The sequence below is a fragment of the Oncorhynchus mykiss genome, chromosome 24 (genome assembly GCF_013265735.2).
Source record: "Oncorhynchus mykiss isolate Arlee chromosome 24, USDA_OmykA_1.1, whole genome shotgun sequence".
Classification (NCBI taxonomy): domain Eukaryota; kingdom Metazoa; phylum Chordata; class Actinopteri; order Salmoniformes; family Salmonidae; genus Oncorhynchus; species Oncorhynchus mykiss.
Window position 1 is genome coordinate 16,783,900 of NC_048588.1, and position 18,522 is coordinate 16,802,421.

The following is an 18,522-nucleotide window of genomic DNA, read 5'->3' on the forward strand; positions in this document are numbered from 1 at the left end:
ACACAAGCCATGTCATCTTGTAACTGTACATCAAACATAATGATCCTAAATGTTGACATTGTACACACCATAAACACAGAGCAGAGCACATGTGGCAGTACACAATTTTCGGGGACCGAAAACACTACTTTCAGAACTACACAAGAGTACCGGAGAATCTCTTAAAAATATTGTGACATTACTACAACAATAAACACGCCATCCTCACCATACACAGCATTGCTCATAGATATATAGTATCTAGGCCTAATTAATCTAGACAGGACGGGCAATCCAACCAGACAAGGTTTGTCATGCATTGTTTAGTTTTTCTATCCAGATTGACTCACTGTTGGTTTATCTTTCTCCCCGCTAGGTTTGTCTCTGTGTCTCTCATGCTAAGTTACTCTGTATTTCTCCTTGCTGGTTAGTACTGAGGCTCTATATGCTGTTGTATTGATTACAGTAGACTTATCTCATCATTGCAGAGGAAAGAGAGTGATCTGGTCTGGACTTCAAAGCTCTGTTCCACCATAGAGAATCATACTGGCCCTGTTGTCTCTCTCTCATATATATGTAGTAATTACAACTAACCTCTTTGCCTCAGAACTACAGAAAGTCCGTTGGGATGTTTTTCCATGGAGGGAAGCAAGAGGTAGATCCTATATCTGCCGCTTGTTTGATTGCAGGCAGGGGTTCATGCCCAGCGCGCTGGACACACACTCACACACTCCTAATAGATTATTATTTTTCCAGGTGGTACAGTTGCATGCTGGGAAAGAAGTGCAGCCTGGCACCTTTGAAGGAGGAGCTGAGAAAACAAGGGGTGAGTGCACAAACACACACACCTGCGTATATTTGAGACAGTCTTCAGAATGGGAGCTCTGACGAGGAGACATTTGATGCTCATACATGATCTTATATACACAGCACTCGCAAACAGGTACAACACACAGATGTACTGTACCAAGCCCAGGTACAACACACAGATGCTATGTACTGTACCAAGCGTGGGTACCACACACAGATGCTCTGTGCTGTACCAAGCGTGGGTACCACACACAGATGCTATGTACTGTACCAAGCGTGGGTACCACACACAGATGCTCTGTGCTGTACCAAGCGTGGGTACCACACACAGATGCTCTGTGCTGTACCAAGCCCTGGCATGTGTTAAAAATATCCTGATTCCCCATATATACCCAGTGATAAGGTGAGGTAATGGAGGGTTGAATGAACTCCCTCCCACAATCTCTAATACCACCTCTGAGATGGAAGAGGGGGATCAGATACCTTCTGAACCATAACGGATCAAGCCTGGCTAATACGCTGGCTAAGCAATGTCACAGCCCAGACCTGATTGAGCTGAATTCTATTAGCCTTGCGTGACTGAAACGCATGGCAGGGCCTACACACAAACATTCATATTACACACACGTACGCATACACACACGGTAGGTCAGTGCAACTAACGTTCATTAGCTCCATTATCCTAGCTATTATCCCCTAGCACATGACTGCTAACTGACTGGCTATAGAGGTTAGTCTCCAGCCCTGTGCCACTGTCAGTCGCTTACCTCTGAGATTACGAGACTCATTCACTGGGGATGACTGGCACAGCAGCTCCCATGGTGTTAACCACACACACGTCAATCACTGGGGAGGACCATCCCACGCACCTCCAGAGGTGTCAGAGGGCTGTCGCTGGTCATTAGTGTTAGTGCAGCCTTGGCCAACGTCCAGCGCAGGGGTGTAATAGGAGACCTAATTAATATGCTAATGCTATTTGCACCCTGTATCTCTTTCTCTCCATCTTCCTTGTTCTCTCGCTGCTTGGTTCAGGGGGTGTTTAGGGGTCAACATGGCGCTCTCATATAGGGATGCGTTTTCTTGCCTCTGAGATCCATGTCCCTGACCTGCATCCCTGGAGCACATTCCCCACTGAAACCCACTGCTTAGTGATTATGTGTAAGGGAGGGGGTACCAAGTGGATACTATTCAAGAGTCTTTTACACTGATCCTTCCCCCAGGTCCTTCATGCTTATTGGAGGCTCTTCTCACGAGTGCTCTGCTCTGGCACTAAGCGCTGTATGTGTAAATGTGTCCTGTTCACACCTTTAAGGATGTAGTGCTGCGCTCCTTCACCTGGGCATGCTGGGAATGTGCCTCTAGAGCTACCTGTGTATTACTAATGCTTGTTGTCGTCTGCTCCATTAGCGTTGTCTAATGTTCTCTGTATCGGTCTGTTTCCGTTCCCAGGTACCCAAAGTGACCCACACAGAGTTCTGCCAGGGACGGACCATGCGCTGGGCTCTGGCCTGGAGTTTCTATGATGACGTTACTGTTCCGGTAAGCTGGCTCTGGTGGGTGGTTCCCCTCGGGTCCTCTCCCAACCAGTTCATCTATAGTGGGAGAGTAGAAGAGAAGGAAGGCATCCAGAGCCATGGCCCAACTTACACCCCTGCTACTTTTCCAGACATTCCCAGACGTTCCCAACATCCCCACACTTCCTTAATAATGCATTCCTGGCCCATCCCACTCCATTCTCCAGCCAATTCCATAAGAGAACACAGGCAGCACTCAACCCACTCTCTGGGGAGACGTTTGCGTCCCTCCCCTAATTTGCTGTATCCAGGCAACAGTTGCCGGGGCAGGACAGTGCGCACACGCACGCCATGCCATTAGGCTCTTGGGCCACTGAGGGAATGATAGAATGAGAGAGAAGAGCGAGGGCATCAGAGCTCAATATGAGTGTGAGAGCTGGAAGTATTGTGAATAAGAACTAGAGTAAAAAGGGAGCTAGAGAGGCCTAAGGATGTTTTTAAATTACGTGTTTTAAATTTAACCTTTATAACTAGGCAAGTCAGTTAAGAACAAATTCTTATTTACAATGACGACCAAACCGGGACAACGCTGGCCCAATTGTACTCCCAATCATGTGATGCAGCCTGGATTCGAACCCAGTGACGCCTCTTGCACTGAGTTGCAGTGCCTTAGACCGCTGCGAGGAAACCCAATGGAAAGTGGAGTGTTGCAGTATATGAAGACTCCTTTGGTGTCAGTCAAATTCTTGTCTCGTTTGCACCACAAAGGCAGTTGAGCAGAAAGATTGGCCTACATTTTACTGCCCTCTCCTCACACAGTGGAGCACTCCATTACCAGGCAGACTGGGGAGGAGTGTGTGTGTGTGGGGGGGGGGGGTTCTATGCATGAATTGTGCATATGACTGTGTGCAAGTGAGCGTACAAATGTCTGGCCTACTTAACCCATGGATTACTAGAGCAGGCACCTGTGTACTAGTAACTAGCTCCTCCGTGGCACCACAGCCTGTGTTTTCAGCACAACCTGGTGATTCAATCAATCGCTCTGACATCTGATGTGTAAGGCAGGAAGTGAGTCTCACCCGCCACATTGACAGAATCTGACCCTTCATTACACAGAGAGGGGGAGATGGAGAGAAAGGAAAAGGTACAGTGACCATAAAAGGCGACTTGGAGAGGGAACTTGAAAATCAAAGCGCTCTAGCTCGTGTTGGTATCTGTGTTCTGAGTGTCATGTGACAATGTGGGCCCACAGCAGGGTGCATGTCTGGCAGGCAGGAGAAGATTTACAGCAAGGGGCATGGTTAGGGAGGGGTCAGAGGTCAACAGGAGCAAGACCCTGGTATTGAGGTTCTGGGAGGGGGCTAGCCCTAGCTAGGTTCAATGGCCATCTCTCTTCTGCTGAGCTGTCTGTCTGTGTGGTCAGGAATTGAATATCAGGGGAGCCATGCTGGGGCTCTGTTTGTTCAGCTGAGCACCCAGGCTTGAGTCCTGGTTAGAAAATTGGGGCAGACTGGCTGCTAGAGAGACAGACAGACTGGCTACACTAGACGACTAGAGCGAGGTGTGGTCAATACAGAAAGCTATTTTTCTTGTGTGTGGACTGACCACACACAAGTGTATGAGGAGGTGGGAGTGGGTGAGTCAGGTTTATAATGGAAAGGGAGGGAAAGAGCAAAGATGAATCACTGGAGACCGAAGAGTGAACTTAGTCTTACAAACACAGACTAGATGAGGAGAGGTGTTCTTTCCTGTCAGTGGTTTTTGGTATGTGCTTGTAAGTGTTTTTCAGTGTGTATGCTTTTGTTTGTGTGAATCTGTGTGTGTACATGCATATGAGTGTGTGTGTACTGCGTTACTGTGTGTTGTGTCAAGGATATGCTGTATAGACAGGCTACAGAAATGCATGAAGCAGCTATAACCAGGCCTGGCTGGTATAGACTCCCAAGACAGACCTGGGTTCAAAAACTATTTGCAATCTTTCATTTGCTTTAACTTTCCTAGAGTGCCAGATGGGCAGGGCTAGTAGTTTTGTGATTGCCTGGCACAAAATAACCAATAGAACAATCTTAATCTAGCCCAGCTAAATTATAAAAATAGTATTTGGGTCCAGGTATGAGTCTAGACTAGACACTGTCAATTCTTTCTCCTATTGACTAGTCTGATAACACCTTTTTTCTATGGAAGGATAATACATTAATTAAACATCTCACAGATAACTGATCTAAGACCAGTTTGAAGGTCGTGGTCCAGTCCTCCATTCTGTGCTTACTAGGTCAGTTGGCCATATTGTCTGAGTGACTGACTGACTGCAATGTCATTATTGCATTGTTTCACTGCAGACCCGATCTGGCAATCTGGTGAATTTAAATAGGTTTTTATGGTCCAATGAATAAATGTTAACCTATAGCACAGTTTAAGGTAGAGAGCCCTGTGGTATTATTATGTGGGGACTTGCTTAGGGAAGGAATGCCTCCACGATAGCAGCGTGGCAGCTCTGAGGCAAGGCACAGCAGGGCCAATGTCATTGCTGAGGTGTAGGACATGGAAGGAGCACCCCCTTGTGGTGTTTTGATATTACCAACTCAATTTTCTTAATGGTATGGTTCTTTGCCTTCACAATTCAATGTGTTGACACAAAGATGAGCTAAGGAGGAATGTGGAAGGTAAAGAATAGCAGTCACAGGAAGGGAGAGACGGTTATGCAGGTCATGACTCATCCCTGGCCTAAATCTACAGGAGTCCAAGACTCACTCTCCATCAATCCCTCTTTCATTCACTCACTGACATTCTCTTTCATTCACTCATTGTCACACGGAATGAGTGAGCAAAGTGATTTTGTTTCCTCTTCTCCTCCTCCCTTTCTACCCTCATCTGTTTCTCTCCTCCTCACTACATCTTCATCCATCATTCCCCAGCCGCCCAGAGGGATTTCCATGGATACTAGTAAAGTAGTGGAGCAAGTTGAGAGCTTCAAGTTCCTTGGCGTCCACATCACCAGCAAACTAACATGGTCCAAGCACACCATGACAGTTGTGAAGAGGGCACGGCAAAACCTATTCCCCCTCAGGATACTGAAAAGATTTGGCATGGGGTCTCAGTTCCTCAAAAGGTTCTACAGCTGCACCATCGAAAGCATCCTGACGGTTTGCGTCACTGCCTGCTTTGGCAAATGCTCGGCCTCCGACCGCAAGGCACTACAGAGGGTAGTGAGAATGGCCCAGTACATCGCCGGGGCCAAGCTTCCTGCCATCCAATACCTCTATACCAGTCTGTGTCAGAGGAAGGCCCATAAATTGTCAGACTCCAGCCACCCTAGTTATAGACTGTTCTCTCTGCTACCGCACGGCAAGCGGTACCAGAGCGCCAAGTCTGGGTGCAAGAGGCTTCTAAACAGCTTCTACCCCCAAGCCATAAGACTCCTGACCATCTAATCAAATGGCTACCCAGACTATTTGCATTGCCCCCCCCCTTTACGCCGCTGCTACTCTATCTATGCATAGTCACTTTAATAACGCTACCTACATGTACGTACCTCGACACCAGTACCCCCTGTTTATAGCCCCGCTATTGTTATTTACTGCTGCTCTTTAATTATTTTGGGGGTATTTTCTTAACTGCATTGTTGGTTAAGGGCTTGTAAGGAAGCATTTCACTGTAAGGTCTACCTACACCTGTTGTATTTAGTGCATGTGACTAATACCATTTGAAGTGAGACTTCACTTTAGAAATTGTTCACTCAACGTCGTCAATGTTTAAGCTTAATTGTGTCAATTTGAGGGTGTGTAGTGTACTACTACTTTTAAAAAATATATAATTTTTTAAAAGTAATCATCTAGTTTTTCCAAAGTATCTAATCTTATTACAATATGTTTGCTGGTAACGGAGGACAGTTACCGGTTTTTAAATCCGTTACACATACACAGGCAGGGTTGGGGAGTAAGTATTTACAGTGCATTCGGAAAGTACTTTTCCCACATTGTTACATTACAGCCTTATTTTAAAATGTATTAAATATTTTTCCCCATCAATCTCCATGCAATACCCCATAATGATGAAGCAAAAAACTTTTCTGAGTTTTGGGAAATATCAAAATAAAACTGAAATCACATTTACGAGTATTCAGACCCTTTACTCAGTACTTTGTTGAAGCACCTTTGGCAGCAATTACAGCCTCGAGTGTTCTTGGGTGTGACGCTACACGCTTGTGTTTTGGGAGTTTCTCTCGCTCTTTGCAGATCCTCTCAAGCTCTGTCAGGTTGGAGGGGGAGCGTTGCTGCAGGGCTATTTTCAGGTCTCTCCAGAGATGTTCGATCGGGTTCAAGTCTGGGCTCTGGCTGGGCCAGTGAACCTTCGCCCCAGTCTGCAGTCCTGAGTACTCTGGAGCAGGTTTTTATCAAGGATCTCTCTGTATTTTGATCCTGACTAGTCACCCAGTCCCTGCCACTGAAAAACATCCACACAGCATGTTGTTGCCAGCACCATGCTTCACCATAGGGATGTTGCCAGGTTTCCTCCAGATGTGACGCTTGGCATTCAGCCAAGGAGTTCAATCTTGGTTTCCTCAAGCCAGAGAGTCTTGTTTTTCATGGTCTGAGAGTCCTTTAAGTCCCTTTTGGCAAACTCCAAGCGGGCTGTCGTGCCATTTACTGAGGAGTGGCTTCTGTCTGGCCACTCTACCATAAAGGCCTGGTTGGTGGAGTGCTGCATTGTTGTTCTTGAAGGTTCTCCCATCTCCACAGAGGAACTCTGGAGCTCTGTCAGCGTGACCATCGGGTTCTTGGTCACCTCCCTGACCAAGGCCCTTCTCCCCCGATTGCTCAGTTTGGCGGGTGACCAGCTCTAGGAAGATTCCAGGGGGTTCCAAATCTCTTCCATTTAAGAATGATGGAGGCCACTGTGTTCTTGGGGACCTTCAATACTCTGTAAATAAGGTATATGTTTTTTGTTTTAAATAAATATGCAAAAATGTCCACAAACCTGTTTTCGCTTTGTCATTATGGGGTATTGTGTGTAGATTGATGAGGAAATTGTTATAGTAAATCCATTTTAGAATAAGGTAACAAAATATAGAAAAAGTCAATGGGTTTGACTACTTCCCGAATGCACTGTATATTGTGCATTTACCAGCAGTCTTCCACACTGTCATCATGAATCACCATTTTTATCTGGGCAGGTTTAAGATGGATTCACTATCACCTACATTGAAGTATGACTACATCTTCACCAGAAGTTTTTAATTACTTCTTTCTGTAAACCCCACAATCTGTAAATTTATATTTTATTTCTCTCTCCTCAGTCTCCACCCAGTAAGAAGAGGAAGCTGGAGAAGTCTCGTAAGCCACTGACCTTCATGCTGCTTCAGCCCACAGTGAAGGAGCTGCAGTCCCAGGCCTCCTCTATAGGCTGTCCCTCCAACCCCAGGCCTGTAGAGACCATCACTGCCTGGCTGGAGAAGACACTCAGTGACCTGAAGGTAAACACATACAGGGTTTTTTCTGGATCAAAAGGGGGCTTAGGTGATGGGTGTGGCCGGCCTGTCGGCGTAGCTGAATTTGTTGCAGGCAAGGACATTTGAAAGGCACACACCTTGGCAGGGGAGAACAAAGTTTGCTGTTTTTAAAGCTAATTTCCTCAGATCTACACTTTTCCATGGAGCTGAGAGAACATTTTGCTGTTTTAAAACGAATGTCCTGCAATTCTACACACACTGCCATGGAGCTGAGAGGATTTTTTGGTTTTAAAACGAATTTCCTGTAATTCTATGCATTTTGCCATGGCTTATGCTGAGTTTAGTGCTGAGCGATTCGGGCTTTTTGAGGTGCGTACGGTTTCCGTCCGATTATACTCATTGATGTTGTTGAATTTAGGCCTAAAAGTGTATTGCTTTGCTGTGTTTTTTTTGCAGTATTACTTTTGTCTTTTGTTCATGCTGTCATTTAGCTCATTATTGTGGAGTCACTACAATGTTGATCCATCCTCCATTTTCTCCCATCACAACCATTGAACTCTGTAGCCGTTTTAAAATTACCAATGGGCTCCTGGTGACATCCCTAAGCAGTTTCATTCCTGTCCTGCAGCTCAGTTCAGAAGGACAACTATCTTTGTATATGGGTGGTTTAATACATCATCCACAGCCTAATTATTAACATGACCATGCTTAAAGTGATATTCAATCACTGTCCTATGAGGCTTTCGAAAAGCTCCCTGGTCTTTGTAGTTTAGTCGGTGCTTGAAATTCAGTACTTGACAGAGACCTTACAGATGTATAGTGGGGAGAACAAGTATTTGATACACTGACGATTTTGCAGGTTTTCCTACTTACAAAGCATGTAGAGGTCTAAATTTTATCATAGGTACACTTCAACTGTGAGAGACAGAATCTAAAACAAAAATCCAGAAAATCACTTATGATTTTTAAGTAATTAATTTGCATTTTATTGCATGACATAAGTATTTGATCACCTACCAACCAGTAAGAATTCCGGCTCTCACAGACCTGTTAGTTTTTCTTTAAGAAGCCCTCCTGTTCTGTTTGAACTCGTTACCTGTATAAAAGACTGTCCACACACTCAATCAAACAGATTCCAACCTCTCCACAATGGCCAAGACCAGAAAGCTGTGTAAGGACATCGGGGATAAAATGGTAGACCTGCACAAGGCTGGGATGGGCTACAGGACAATAGGCAAGCAGCTTGGTGAGAAGGCAACAACTGTTGGGTTCGCGCCAAGGCTCCCTGGGTTCGTGCCCAGGCTCTGTCGTAACCGGCCGCGACCGGGAGGTCCGTGGGGCGACGCACAATTGGCCTAGCGTCGTCCGGGTTAGGGAGGGCTTGGTCGGTAGGGATGTCCTTGTCTCATCGTGCACCAGCGATTCCTGTGGCGGGCCGGGCGCAGTGCGCGCTAACCAAGGTTGCCAGGTGCACAGTGTTTCCTCCGACACATTGGTGCGGCTGGCTTCCGGGTTGGATGCGCGCTGTGTTAAGAAGCAGTGCGGCTTGGTTGGGTTGTGTATCGGAGGACGCATGACTTTCAACCTTCGTCTCTCCCGAGCCCGTACGGGAGTTGTAGCGATGAGACAAGATAGTAGCTACTACAACAATTGGATACCACGAAATTGGGGAGAAAAAGGGGTAAAAAAAAATGTACAAATGGAAGAAGTTCAAGATGACGGTCAATCACCCTTGGTTTGGGGCTCCATGCAATATCTCACCTCGTGGGGCATCAATGATCATGAGGAAGGTGAGGGATCAGCCCAGAACTACACGGCAGGACCTGGTCAATGACCTGAAGAGAGCTGGGACCACAGTCTCAAAGAAAACCATTAGTAACACACTACACCGTCATGGATTAAAATCCTGCAGCGCACGCAAGGTCCCCCTGCTCAAGCCAGCGCATGTCCAGGCCCGTCTGAAGTTTGCCAATGACCATCTGGATGATCCAGAGGAGGAATGGGAGAAGGTCATGTGGTCTGATGAGACAAAAATAGAGCTTTTTGGTCTAAACTCCACTCGCCGTGTTTGGAGGAAGAAGGATGAGTACAACCCCAAGAACACCATCTCAACCGTGAAGCATGGAGGTGGAAACAGCATTCTTTGGGGAGGCTTTTCTGCAAAGGGGACAGGACGACTGCACCGTATTGAGGGGAGGATGGATGGGGCCATGTATCGTGAGATCTTGGCCAACAACCTCCTTCCCTCAGTAAGAGCATTGAAGATGGGTCGTGGCTGGGTCTTCCAGCATGACAACGACCCAAAACACACAGCTAGGGCAACTAAGGAGTGGCTCCGTAAGAAGCATCTCAAGGTCCTGGAGTGGCCTAGCCAGTTTCCAGACCTGAACCCAATAGAAAATCTTTGGAGGGAGCTGGAAGTCCGTATTGCCCAGCGACAGCCCCGAAACCTTAAGGATCTGGAGAAGGTCTGTATGGAGGAGTGGGCCAAAATCCCTGCTGCAGTGTGTGCAAACCTGGTCAAGAACTACAGGAAACATATGATCTCTGTAATTGCAAACAAAGGTTTCTGTACCAAATATTAAGTTCTGCTTTTCCGATGTATCAAATACTTATGTCATGCAATAAAATGCAAATTAATTACTTAAAAATCATACAATGTGATTTTCTGGATTTTTGTTTTAGATTCCGTCTCTCACAGTTGAAGTGTACCTATGATAAAAATTACAGACCTCTACATGCTTTGTAAGTAGGAAAACCTGCAAAATCGGCAGTATATCAAATACTTGTTCTCCCCACTGTTTGTATGGGGGACAGGAAGGGGTAGTCATTAAAAACAGTGGACTATTATTTCATTGTGCGAGTCCTTAACTTATTTGTTAAGCCAAAGTTTTACTTCTGACCTAATTTAGGCTTGGCTAAACAAAGGGGGTGAATACTTATGCAACAACTTTTTTTCCCACTTTGATCTACACAAAATACTCTGACAAATTGCTATTAAATCTAACTAACATTTTTTCACATTTGGTTAGTTAGTTGGAGTAGAGCTTGTTTTAATTTGATTACTTTATTCAATATTTCAAAATGACTATTTTAGTAGTACTTCAAATGTAAATCAGGCATACTTTTATGACCCCTGAACACCAACTATCAATCACTTAGATCTATTTTCCGGTAGAGATACCTTGTGAAGCAACTGCTCTCTACTCCTCATGATCAGCGTTCTCTCGCTGTGTCTGCCCCACACTAACCTAATGTAGCAGCCGTAAAAGAAACACAGACCGCACAAGTAGACATGCAATGGATTATGGTCATTGTAGTTATGTTTTCTGCGCTAAACTATATAGAATATTGGCCTGCTGGAAACTACAGCTCCCTACATCGCACAGTTCGGCCTGGATCTGATTTTATCTCAGGGGAAAGTGTGCAATGTGCTCATTGAGCTCAGGGAAAAAATGGGATTCAAATAATTGAACAGACATTGGTCAATGTGTTTTAAAAACCAAATGTATGAAATTGAGCACTAGTTGTTATGCTCTAACATAAGGAAATCAATGTGAGCCCAAAATACTCCTGAATGCATCATTATTTGAATTATAGATCCTCCCAGACAGTCTACCTCTTCTTTTGGTGATTGAAAACGAACAATGTTGATATTATACAAAAAATATAGGTCCATTTTATCTTTTCTACATACTTTCAATGTTTCAGGTGTTCATATATTTAAACCATTTTCCATCCCAAAATAATCTACACACCGGAAAGTATTTAGACCCCTTGACTTTTTCCCCATTTTTTGTTACTTTAACAGAATTATTCTAAAATTGAGGAAAACATTTAATCCATCTGCACACAACACTCAATGACAAAGCAATAACAGGTTCTGAAATGTTTAAAAATGTATAAAAAATAACTTCTACTTATTTACATAAGTATTCTATGAGACTTTAAATTGAGCTCTGGTACATCCCGTTTCCATTGATAATCCTTGATGTTTCAACAACTTGATTGGAGTCCACCTGTGGTAAATACAATTGATTGGACATGATTTGGAAAGGCACACCTGTCTAAATAAAGGTCTCACAGTTGACAGTGCATATCAGAGCAAAAACCGAGGTTGAAGGAATAGTCCGTAGATCTCCGAGACAGGATTGTATCGAGGCAAAGATCTGGGGAAGGGTACCAAAAAATGTCTGCAGCACTGAAGGTCATCATTCTTAAATGGATAAAGTTTGGAACCGAGACTCTTCCTAGAACTGGCCGCCTGGCCAAACTGAACAATCGGGGGAGAAGGGGCCTTGGTCAGGGAGGTGACCAAGAACCTGATGGTCACTTTGACAGAGTTCCCCTGTGGAGATGGGAGAATCTTCCAGAAGGACACTCCTCTTTGCAGCACTCCACCAATCAGGCCTTTATGGTAGAGTGGCCAGATGGAAGCCACTCAGTAAAAAGGCACATGAATACCCTCTTGGAGTTTGCCAAAAGTCACCTAAAAAAAACTGAGAAACAAAATTCTGGTCTGAGGAAACCAAGATTGAACTCTCTGGCCTGAATGCTTAGTCTGGAGGAAACTTGGCACCATCCCTACGGTGGTGGCAGCATCATGGTGGTGGCAGCATCATGCTGTGGGATTGTTTTTCAGCGGCAGGGACTGGGAGAATAGTCAGGATCCAGGCAAAGATGAATGGAGCAAAGTAGAGATCCTTGCTGAAAACCTGCTCCAGAGTACTCAGGACCTCAGACTGGGGTGAAGGTTCACCTTCCAACAGGACAACGACCTTAAGCACACTGCCAAGACAATGCAGGAGTGGCTTCAGGACAAGTCTCTGAGTGTCCTTGAGTGGCTCAGCCAGAGCCTGGACTGAAACTGATCGAACATCTCTGGAGAGACCTGAAAATAGCTGTGCAGCGACGCTCCCCATCGAACCTGACAGAGCTTAAGAGGATCTGCAGAGAAGAATGGGAGAAACTCTCCAAATACAGGTGTGCCAAGCTTGTAGCGTCATACCCAAGAAGACTCGAGGCTGTAATCGTTGCCAAAGGTGCTTCAACAAAGCACTGAGTAAAGGGTCTGAATACTTATGTAAATGTGATTTCAGTTTATTTTTAATAACATTTGCAGAAAATTCTTAGTCTGTTCTTGCTGTGTCATTATGGGGTATTGCAAATGTTTTTAATAATCCATTTTAGAATAAGGCTTATGTAACAAAGTGGAAAAAGTCGGTCTGAATGCACATATAATATGCCCAATACTTTTCTATGCAAAAAAAGACACATACAGCAATCACAAGAACACACACACACTCGTACTGTAAGGAACTCATACCGCACGACACACACACAACTCCTTAAGCATTTACATGTACACACCTCATTCATTGACATACCGCAAACATACACCCTAACCCAGTTTTTCCAACAGGGGAATACAAATCCGAGATCCTAGACAAAATACACAGCAACTGTCATCTATGTTCTACAGGTGCTGTACAAGCGTGTCCCATGTGGGAGGAAAGAGCAGAGTCTGTTCCTGACTGTTGTGGAGAACACCTGGATCCACGGGAGACAGAGACGCAGAGACCAGGGCCGACACCTCCGAGAGCTGCCCAGAGCGCCCCCCAGTGGTATTTCCACCACCCCTTCCTCAGTCACAGCCCAGCACCACTCCTCTACACACATTCCGGATAGCTCACACTCAGAGTCACACACTCCCACGGCAGCACAAGGACCAGGCAGTGTTCCACAGTCAGGGACCAACCAGGCCAACTCTCAGCGGGCCAGTGGACAGGAAGTCCAAAGCCAGGAGGAGGAAACCAGCTGTGTCCCAGTCAAGAACAGTGGGACAGAGGAGGATGTCATCATGGAGTCTTCTCCCTCTATAACACCCAATACCATACTGGCACAGACAGCACTACCCACCACAACACAGAAACAGGAAGCCATAATCACAGAGGAAGTACCTACCGAAACACAGGAACAGGAAGTCAATGCCACTGGACAGGAAGTGATGCAGCCACAGAGCCCTGGCGCTGTGCAACACTTCCTGTTTAAGTGCTTGGTGAACGTGAAGGCTGAGGAGCAGGATGTTGCTGTGGAGATCCACTGGGTGGAAGGCCAAAACAAGGACCTGATGAACCAACTGTGTACCTACCTGAAGAACACTCTGTTTAGAGTGGTGGCCAAGCCACTGGGGACATAATGGAACATAGTTAACCTGTAGTACTGGGTCATGTTCATTAAGCAGAAAATGGTAGACGGGAACTTAACTTACCAGTTGACTTATATTCTATTTGTGACCCGTTTGTAGCAGGTAGTGTAAAATGTACTTTGCTGGTTCATTAGTTTCACCTTAGTCTCCTTGTCAAGGTTATAATGAGCAGTGACTATTTTAGTTAATTCAAGTTTGATAAATTACATTTAGAAATGTGTTTTAGTAACATGTAATTAGTCTATTTCCATGTTCAGTTAGTGTTTTACAAACAGCTGGTTTATTTCCAGAGACATTAAATTTGAGGATGCCGTTTCCATAAACTACAGCTAATCCACTTGTTTCCTCCTGTTGATGAAATACAGCTTTTTAACACATTCTGGGGAGACACTTGCTTCACCTTTTTATAAGTGGCCTGTCGTTGTATCACAATTAGGAAGTGATGCCAGACAAATTAGACGGCTATTGAGTTGTTCAGCTAGTAATGAATGGTCTTTGTACACACACACACACTGTCTAAAACAATACCTCATAGTAACGCAGGATGTCTAATCTTTCCTCAGTCTTTCCTGTGCCTAGAGTGCATGTACATTGGAATTGTCCGTAGACAATTATCACATGAACAGACGCACTTCCTGAGCAGAGATTTAGATGTGAATACCAGAAAACGTGGCCCAGCAGTGGACCCAAAGTGTATTTGTCACGTGCACAGGTTTACAACTGGTGTAAAACAATACTGTGAAATTCTTACCTTGGGAGCTCTTTCCCAACAATGCAGTGCTGGTAATAATATATAATCAATGAACAGCAGTGTTATGGTAGTAATAAATCTAATCATTATAGATGCAGAGGTGGTGTGTGAATGTGGCTGTAAGTGTATGGTGTCAATGAGTAGAGACTTGTGGATGGGCATAGTCAGTGTGGATAGCTTGAGGGAGAGCAGTAGTTAGCAAGTTAAGTCTTCTAGCCAGGGTAGAGGAGTCTGAGCCTGTCGGACGTGAGCATGGAGAACAGTCCATATCTCGGGTGGCTGGAGTCTTTGGCCATTTTTCTGGCCTTTCTCGGGCATCGTCTGGCATGCATGTCCTGGATGGCTGGGTGCTCACCCCCAGTGATGCGCTGTGCTGTCCGCACCACCCTTTGTAGGGACTTCCGGTGCAGTTGCCATACCAGAGGGATACAACCAGTCAGGATGCGCTCAATGGTACAGCTGTAAAGACAGTGTGAGTGTATAAACAATATCACATTTTATTGGTCACATACATGTTTAGCAGCTGTTGTTGCGAGTGTAGAGAAATACTTGTTTCTAGTTCTGACAGTGCAACAATATATCTAACCATTTCAAAACAAATACCTAATACACACAAATCCAAGTAAAGGAATGGAATAATTACGCAATAAAGCCCGAGGAGGTGTGGTATATGGCCAATATACAACGGCTAAGGACTGTTCTTAGGCGTAACTGCCTGGACACAGCCCTTAGCCGTGGTATATTGGCTTTTTATCACAAACACCTGAGGTGCCTTATTGCTATTATAAACTAGTTACCAACTTATTTAGAGCAGTAAAAATAAATTGTCAAACCTGTGGTAAATGGTCTGATTTACCATGGCTGTCAGCCAATTGGCATTCAGGGCTCGAACCACCAGTTTATAAGAATATATATGGATGAGCAATTTCTGTATAGAATACAGTATATACATATGAGATTAGTAACACAAGATATGTAAACATTAAAGTGACTAGTGTTCCATTTATTAAAGTGGCCAATGATTTCAAGTCTGTATATAGGTAGCAGCCTCCATGCTAGTGATGGCTATTTAACAGTCTGATGGCCTTGAGAGATTGAAAAACAGCTTCTCTCGGTCCCAGCTTTGATGCACCTGTACTGACCTCGCCTTCTGGATGATAGCGGGGTGAACAGGCAGTGGCTCGGGTGGTCATTGATTATCTTTTTGGCCTTCCTGTGACATCGGGTGCTGTAGGCATCTTGGAGGGCAGGTAGTTTAACCTGGTGATGCGTCGTGCAATCCGCGACACCCTTTGGAGAGCCCTGCGGTTGTGGGCGGTGCAGTTGCTGTACCAGACACTACGATATATGTACCAGGCAAAGGTGAGTTCACAGCTCTGTTTGAGTGCAACTGTGTCACTATCACAGTGGCCTTTTTTTAAAGCCGCAATATTGACTTCCTGCTCGTATTACTGTGTCAGTGTGATAAATAGAACAGACACACAATGGTTGCTTGAGGTGGTGTAACTTTTTGGTTGAATTTATGATAACTTTGGTTTTAAATAGCTTTGAATTTATGATAACTTTGGTTTTAAATAGCTATCACGCCAGTAAAAAACAAGCAAGCATAATACTTGTTAATTATCTAAATTAAAGGGGTATGCTGACAAAGCAAAATAACACATACTGTCCATTGTTAAACTGAGAAAATGGACTACTCCCCGAACATCCAGACAGTCAGCCCAAGGTCGTCGACGCTCGGTCATGTGGAGAGAAAGGCTTACTACTGTCTCTTTATATAACAAACGTTCGAATTGCTCTCATTTAAAGCCGCCCCGCCCTGTACCACGTTGTTTGTGAATTGACTATTCCACCACGCCCTTTGTATGTATGACTAATGGTACATTTATGACGGTTGACACGGCAAATGGTTGCAACACAAATAAATTACATGTTTCCTTTAAGATTACTTTAAACAGACAACTGTGATGACAAATGTATGGCGGAAATTGGTTTCTGAGGCCACAGACCTGGAGACCGAATCATAATATTCGAATGATGGCTACTGCACTTTGTCCATGTGTTCAAGCACCATACCTTGTTGTTCTCCCTGGTGATTGGCTATTGGGGAAATGATACGTCTTGCCGTGAACGGATACAGATAAATCGTGGATTAGGAATAAAAGATAGAACATGTAGTTTGTGTTAATCATAACACTATGAAATTCAATGTTGAAACAACTTTTGGACTCAACATGCTGAGTTGTTTAAATTCAACTGAGGAACGACTTTCACAATTTGTTTAATTTTCATGCTTCGTTTCTTTCATTCTAAGAAATAGCAGCAGGTCAGTCCATTCCAAGACTCCATTTCTTGTTTTCTTTGTCATTGCAGTGTATGGGAGGGAATAACATGTGTGGGCGGTCATAAATGGTGTGCTTTTGGCCCTGATTTGTTACCCACTACTCGCAGCGCCATCTTGTTGCAACTCCTCTACGTATGTATGTGGAAGAGTTTCTACGAGGGGTCTCCGATTACCCTTTTCTTCAGTTTTGCTGATTGAAAGACTGGATCATTACACTGAAAAATAAAGTGCATACCCTGTAACATTTGCTCAACATTTTTACTTGTAACGTTTTGTTTCCAATACGGAGAAGAAATGAGCATCGAAACGCTTTTAGAAGCAGCAAAGTTTTTGGAATTGCAAGCCCAGCAACAACAGAAAGCACGTGGTATGTAAAGGTTGCAATCAATTATAGGTTTTCTAGAGGCTTTCAAAGTTTAAAGGATCAAACGAATTCGTTATTTAGATGTGTCAAATTTCTAAGTTATTTCTACTGTGAGAAGAATCTCTGCCATGCATTGTACCTCTCTCAATGTAAATGGACTTTTACCGAAATAAATTATTTTTGTTTAAATTTAAAATTACGTGCACAGTTGATTGTATTGCCTTTGTTTGGGTTGTGGGGTTATGATTAGACTTCCTTGTCTCGACTATATAGTTGGCTCTACTGAGTTAAATGTCTTGAGCAATTTGAGGTGTGATTTGAAATGGTAGCCTATTTCAGTGGCTCCTTGTTCTAAGAAGTTGATTACAAATATATAATTTGGATGTGTGACAGGAGACAATGTAGCCATGTGAATTTTACTGCATTACAGACGTAGGATGATCGAAACGCCTCGTATCAAGTCTTGAAACGATCTTGTTTATTTGCAACACTGTTTCCAACTATGATATCTCGGCAAAACCCTGTAACCTTAACATTTGGCGACCTCTTTTAAAGTTGAATAGTAACCTTCATTCATTATTTTACATTCGAGAAAACAACTCGCAGGAAAGGGCGGTGGCGACGGGAGCGCTAAATCCGTTTTGCATAATTTGACCTGACATAGCAGGGGATCATATGACAGATTTCAGGTTTCCCTCTCGGTTTCTGTGGCGATCAATCTTTTGAACTCCTAAAATGATTGTATGAATACAACTTTACATTTTGTGATTTCGTACATGGCACTTTTTAAACTGAAATGTAGACTAAATAGAGCATTAATAGTAAAGGAACCTTCGGCTCACGCGCTAAACACGTAATTTTTTTTGCGTGTTGCTGGTGACGTGTCCAAATTGATGATGCCCCATATCTGCAACGGGGGCCGGCCGTTTCACCACGTGCATGCTCGGCACTCCTACACTCGGAGGCCCCCTCCCGCCCTGTTCTCTTCTCTCTAGTGCTGCTGCTGCTGGTCAGTGTGGAAGAAAGTAGGGCAGTGTTTCTCCCGCTCGACTGTACTCACTCCTCTGCTATGTGCAGTGGTTATAAGTGGAACTACACATGTT

General features: G+C 44.4%; 2 protein-coding genes across 5 annotated transcripts in view; both read left to right on the plus strand.

The window, feature by feature from the left end:
* LOC110503873 (RNA N6-adenosine-methyltransferase mettl16) overlaps positions 1 to 14,340 on the plus strand; it is a 34,546-nt gene extending 20,206 nt beyond the window's left edge. For all 3 annotated transcript variants that reach the window (XM_021582440.2, XM_021582442.2, XM_021582443.2), the window contains exons 7-10: positions 736 to 805; positions 2,239 to 2,328; positions 7,600 to 7,776; positions 13,235 to 14,340. In XM_021582440.2, coding sequence (XP_021438115.1) covers positions 736 to 805; positions 2,239 to 2,328; positions 7,600 to 7,776; positions 13,235 to 13,951 — 1,054 coding nt within the window. In that variant the 3' untranslated portion in view covers positions 13,952 to 14,340. The remainder of the gene's footprint in view (positions 1 to 735; positions 806 to 2,238; positions 2,329 to 7,599; positions 7,777 to 13,234) is intronic.
* A 1,496-nt stretch (positions 14,341 to 15,836) lies between these two features.
* Positions 15,837 to 18,522, plus strand: part of LOC110503874 (max-binding protein MNT) — a 31,819-nt gene continuing 29,133 nt past the window's right edge. The window contains exon 1 of one of the 2 annotated variants that reach the window (XM_036961591.1): positions 15,837 to 17,422. In XM_036961591.1, the coding sequence (XP_036817486.1) occupies positions 17,350 to 17,422 (73 nt within the window). In that variant the 5' untranslated portion in view covers positions 15,837 to 17,349. The remainder of the gene's footprint in view (positions 17,423 to 18,522) is intronic. The other variant, XM_021582444.2, reaches the window with a different exon arrangement.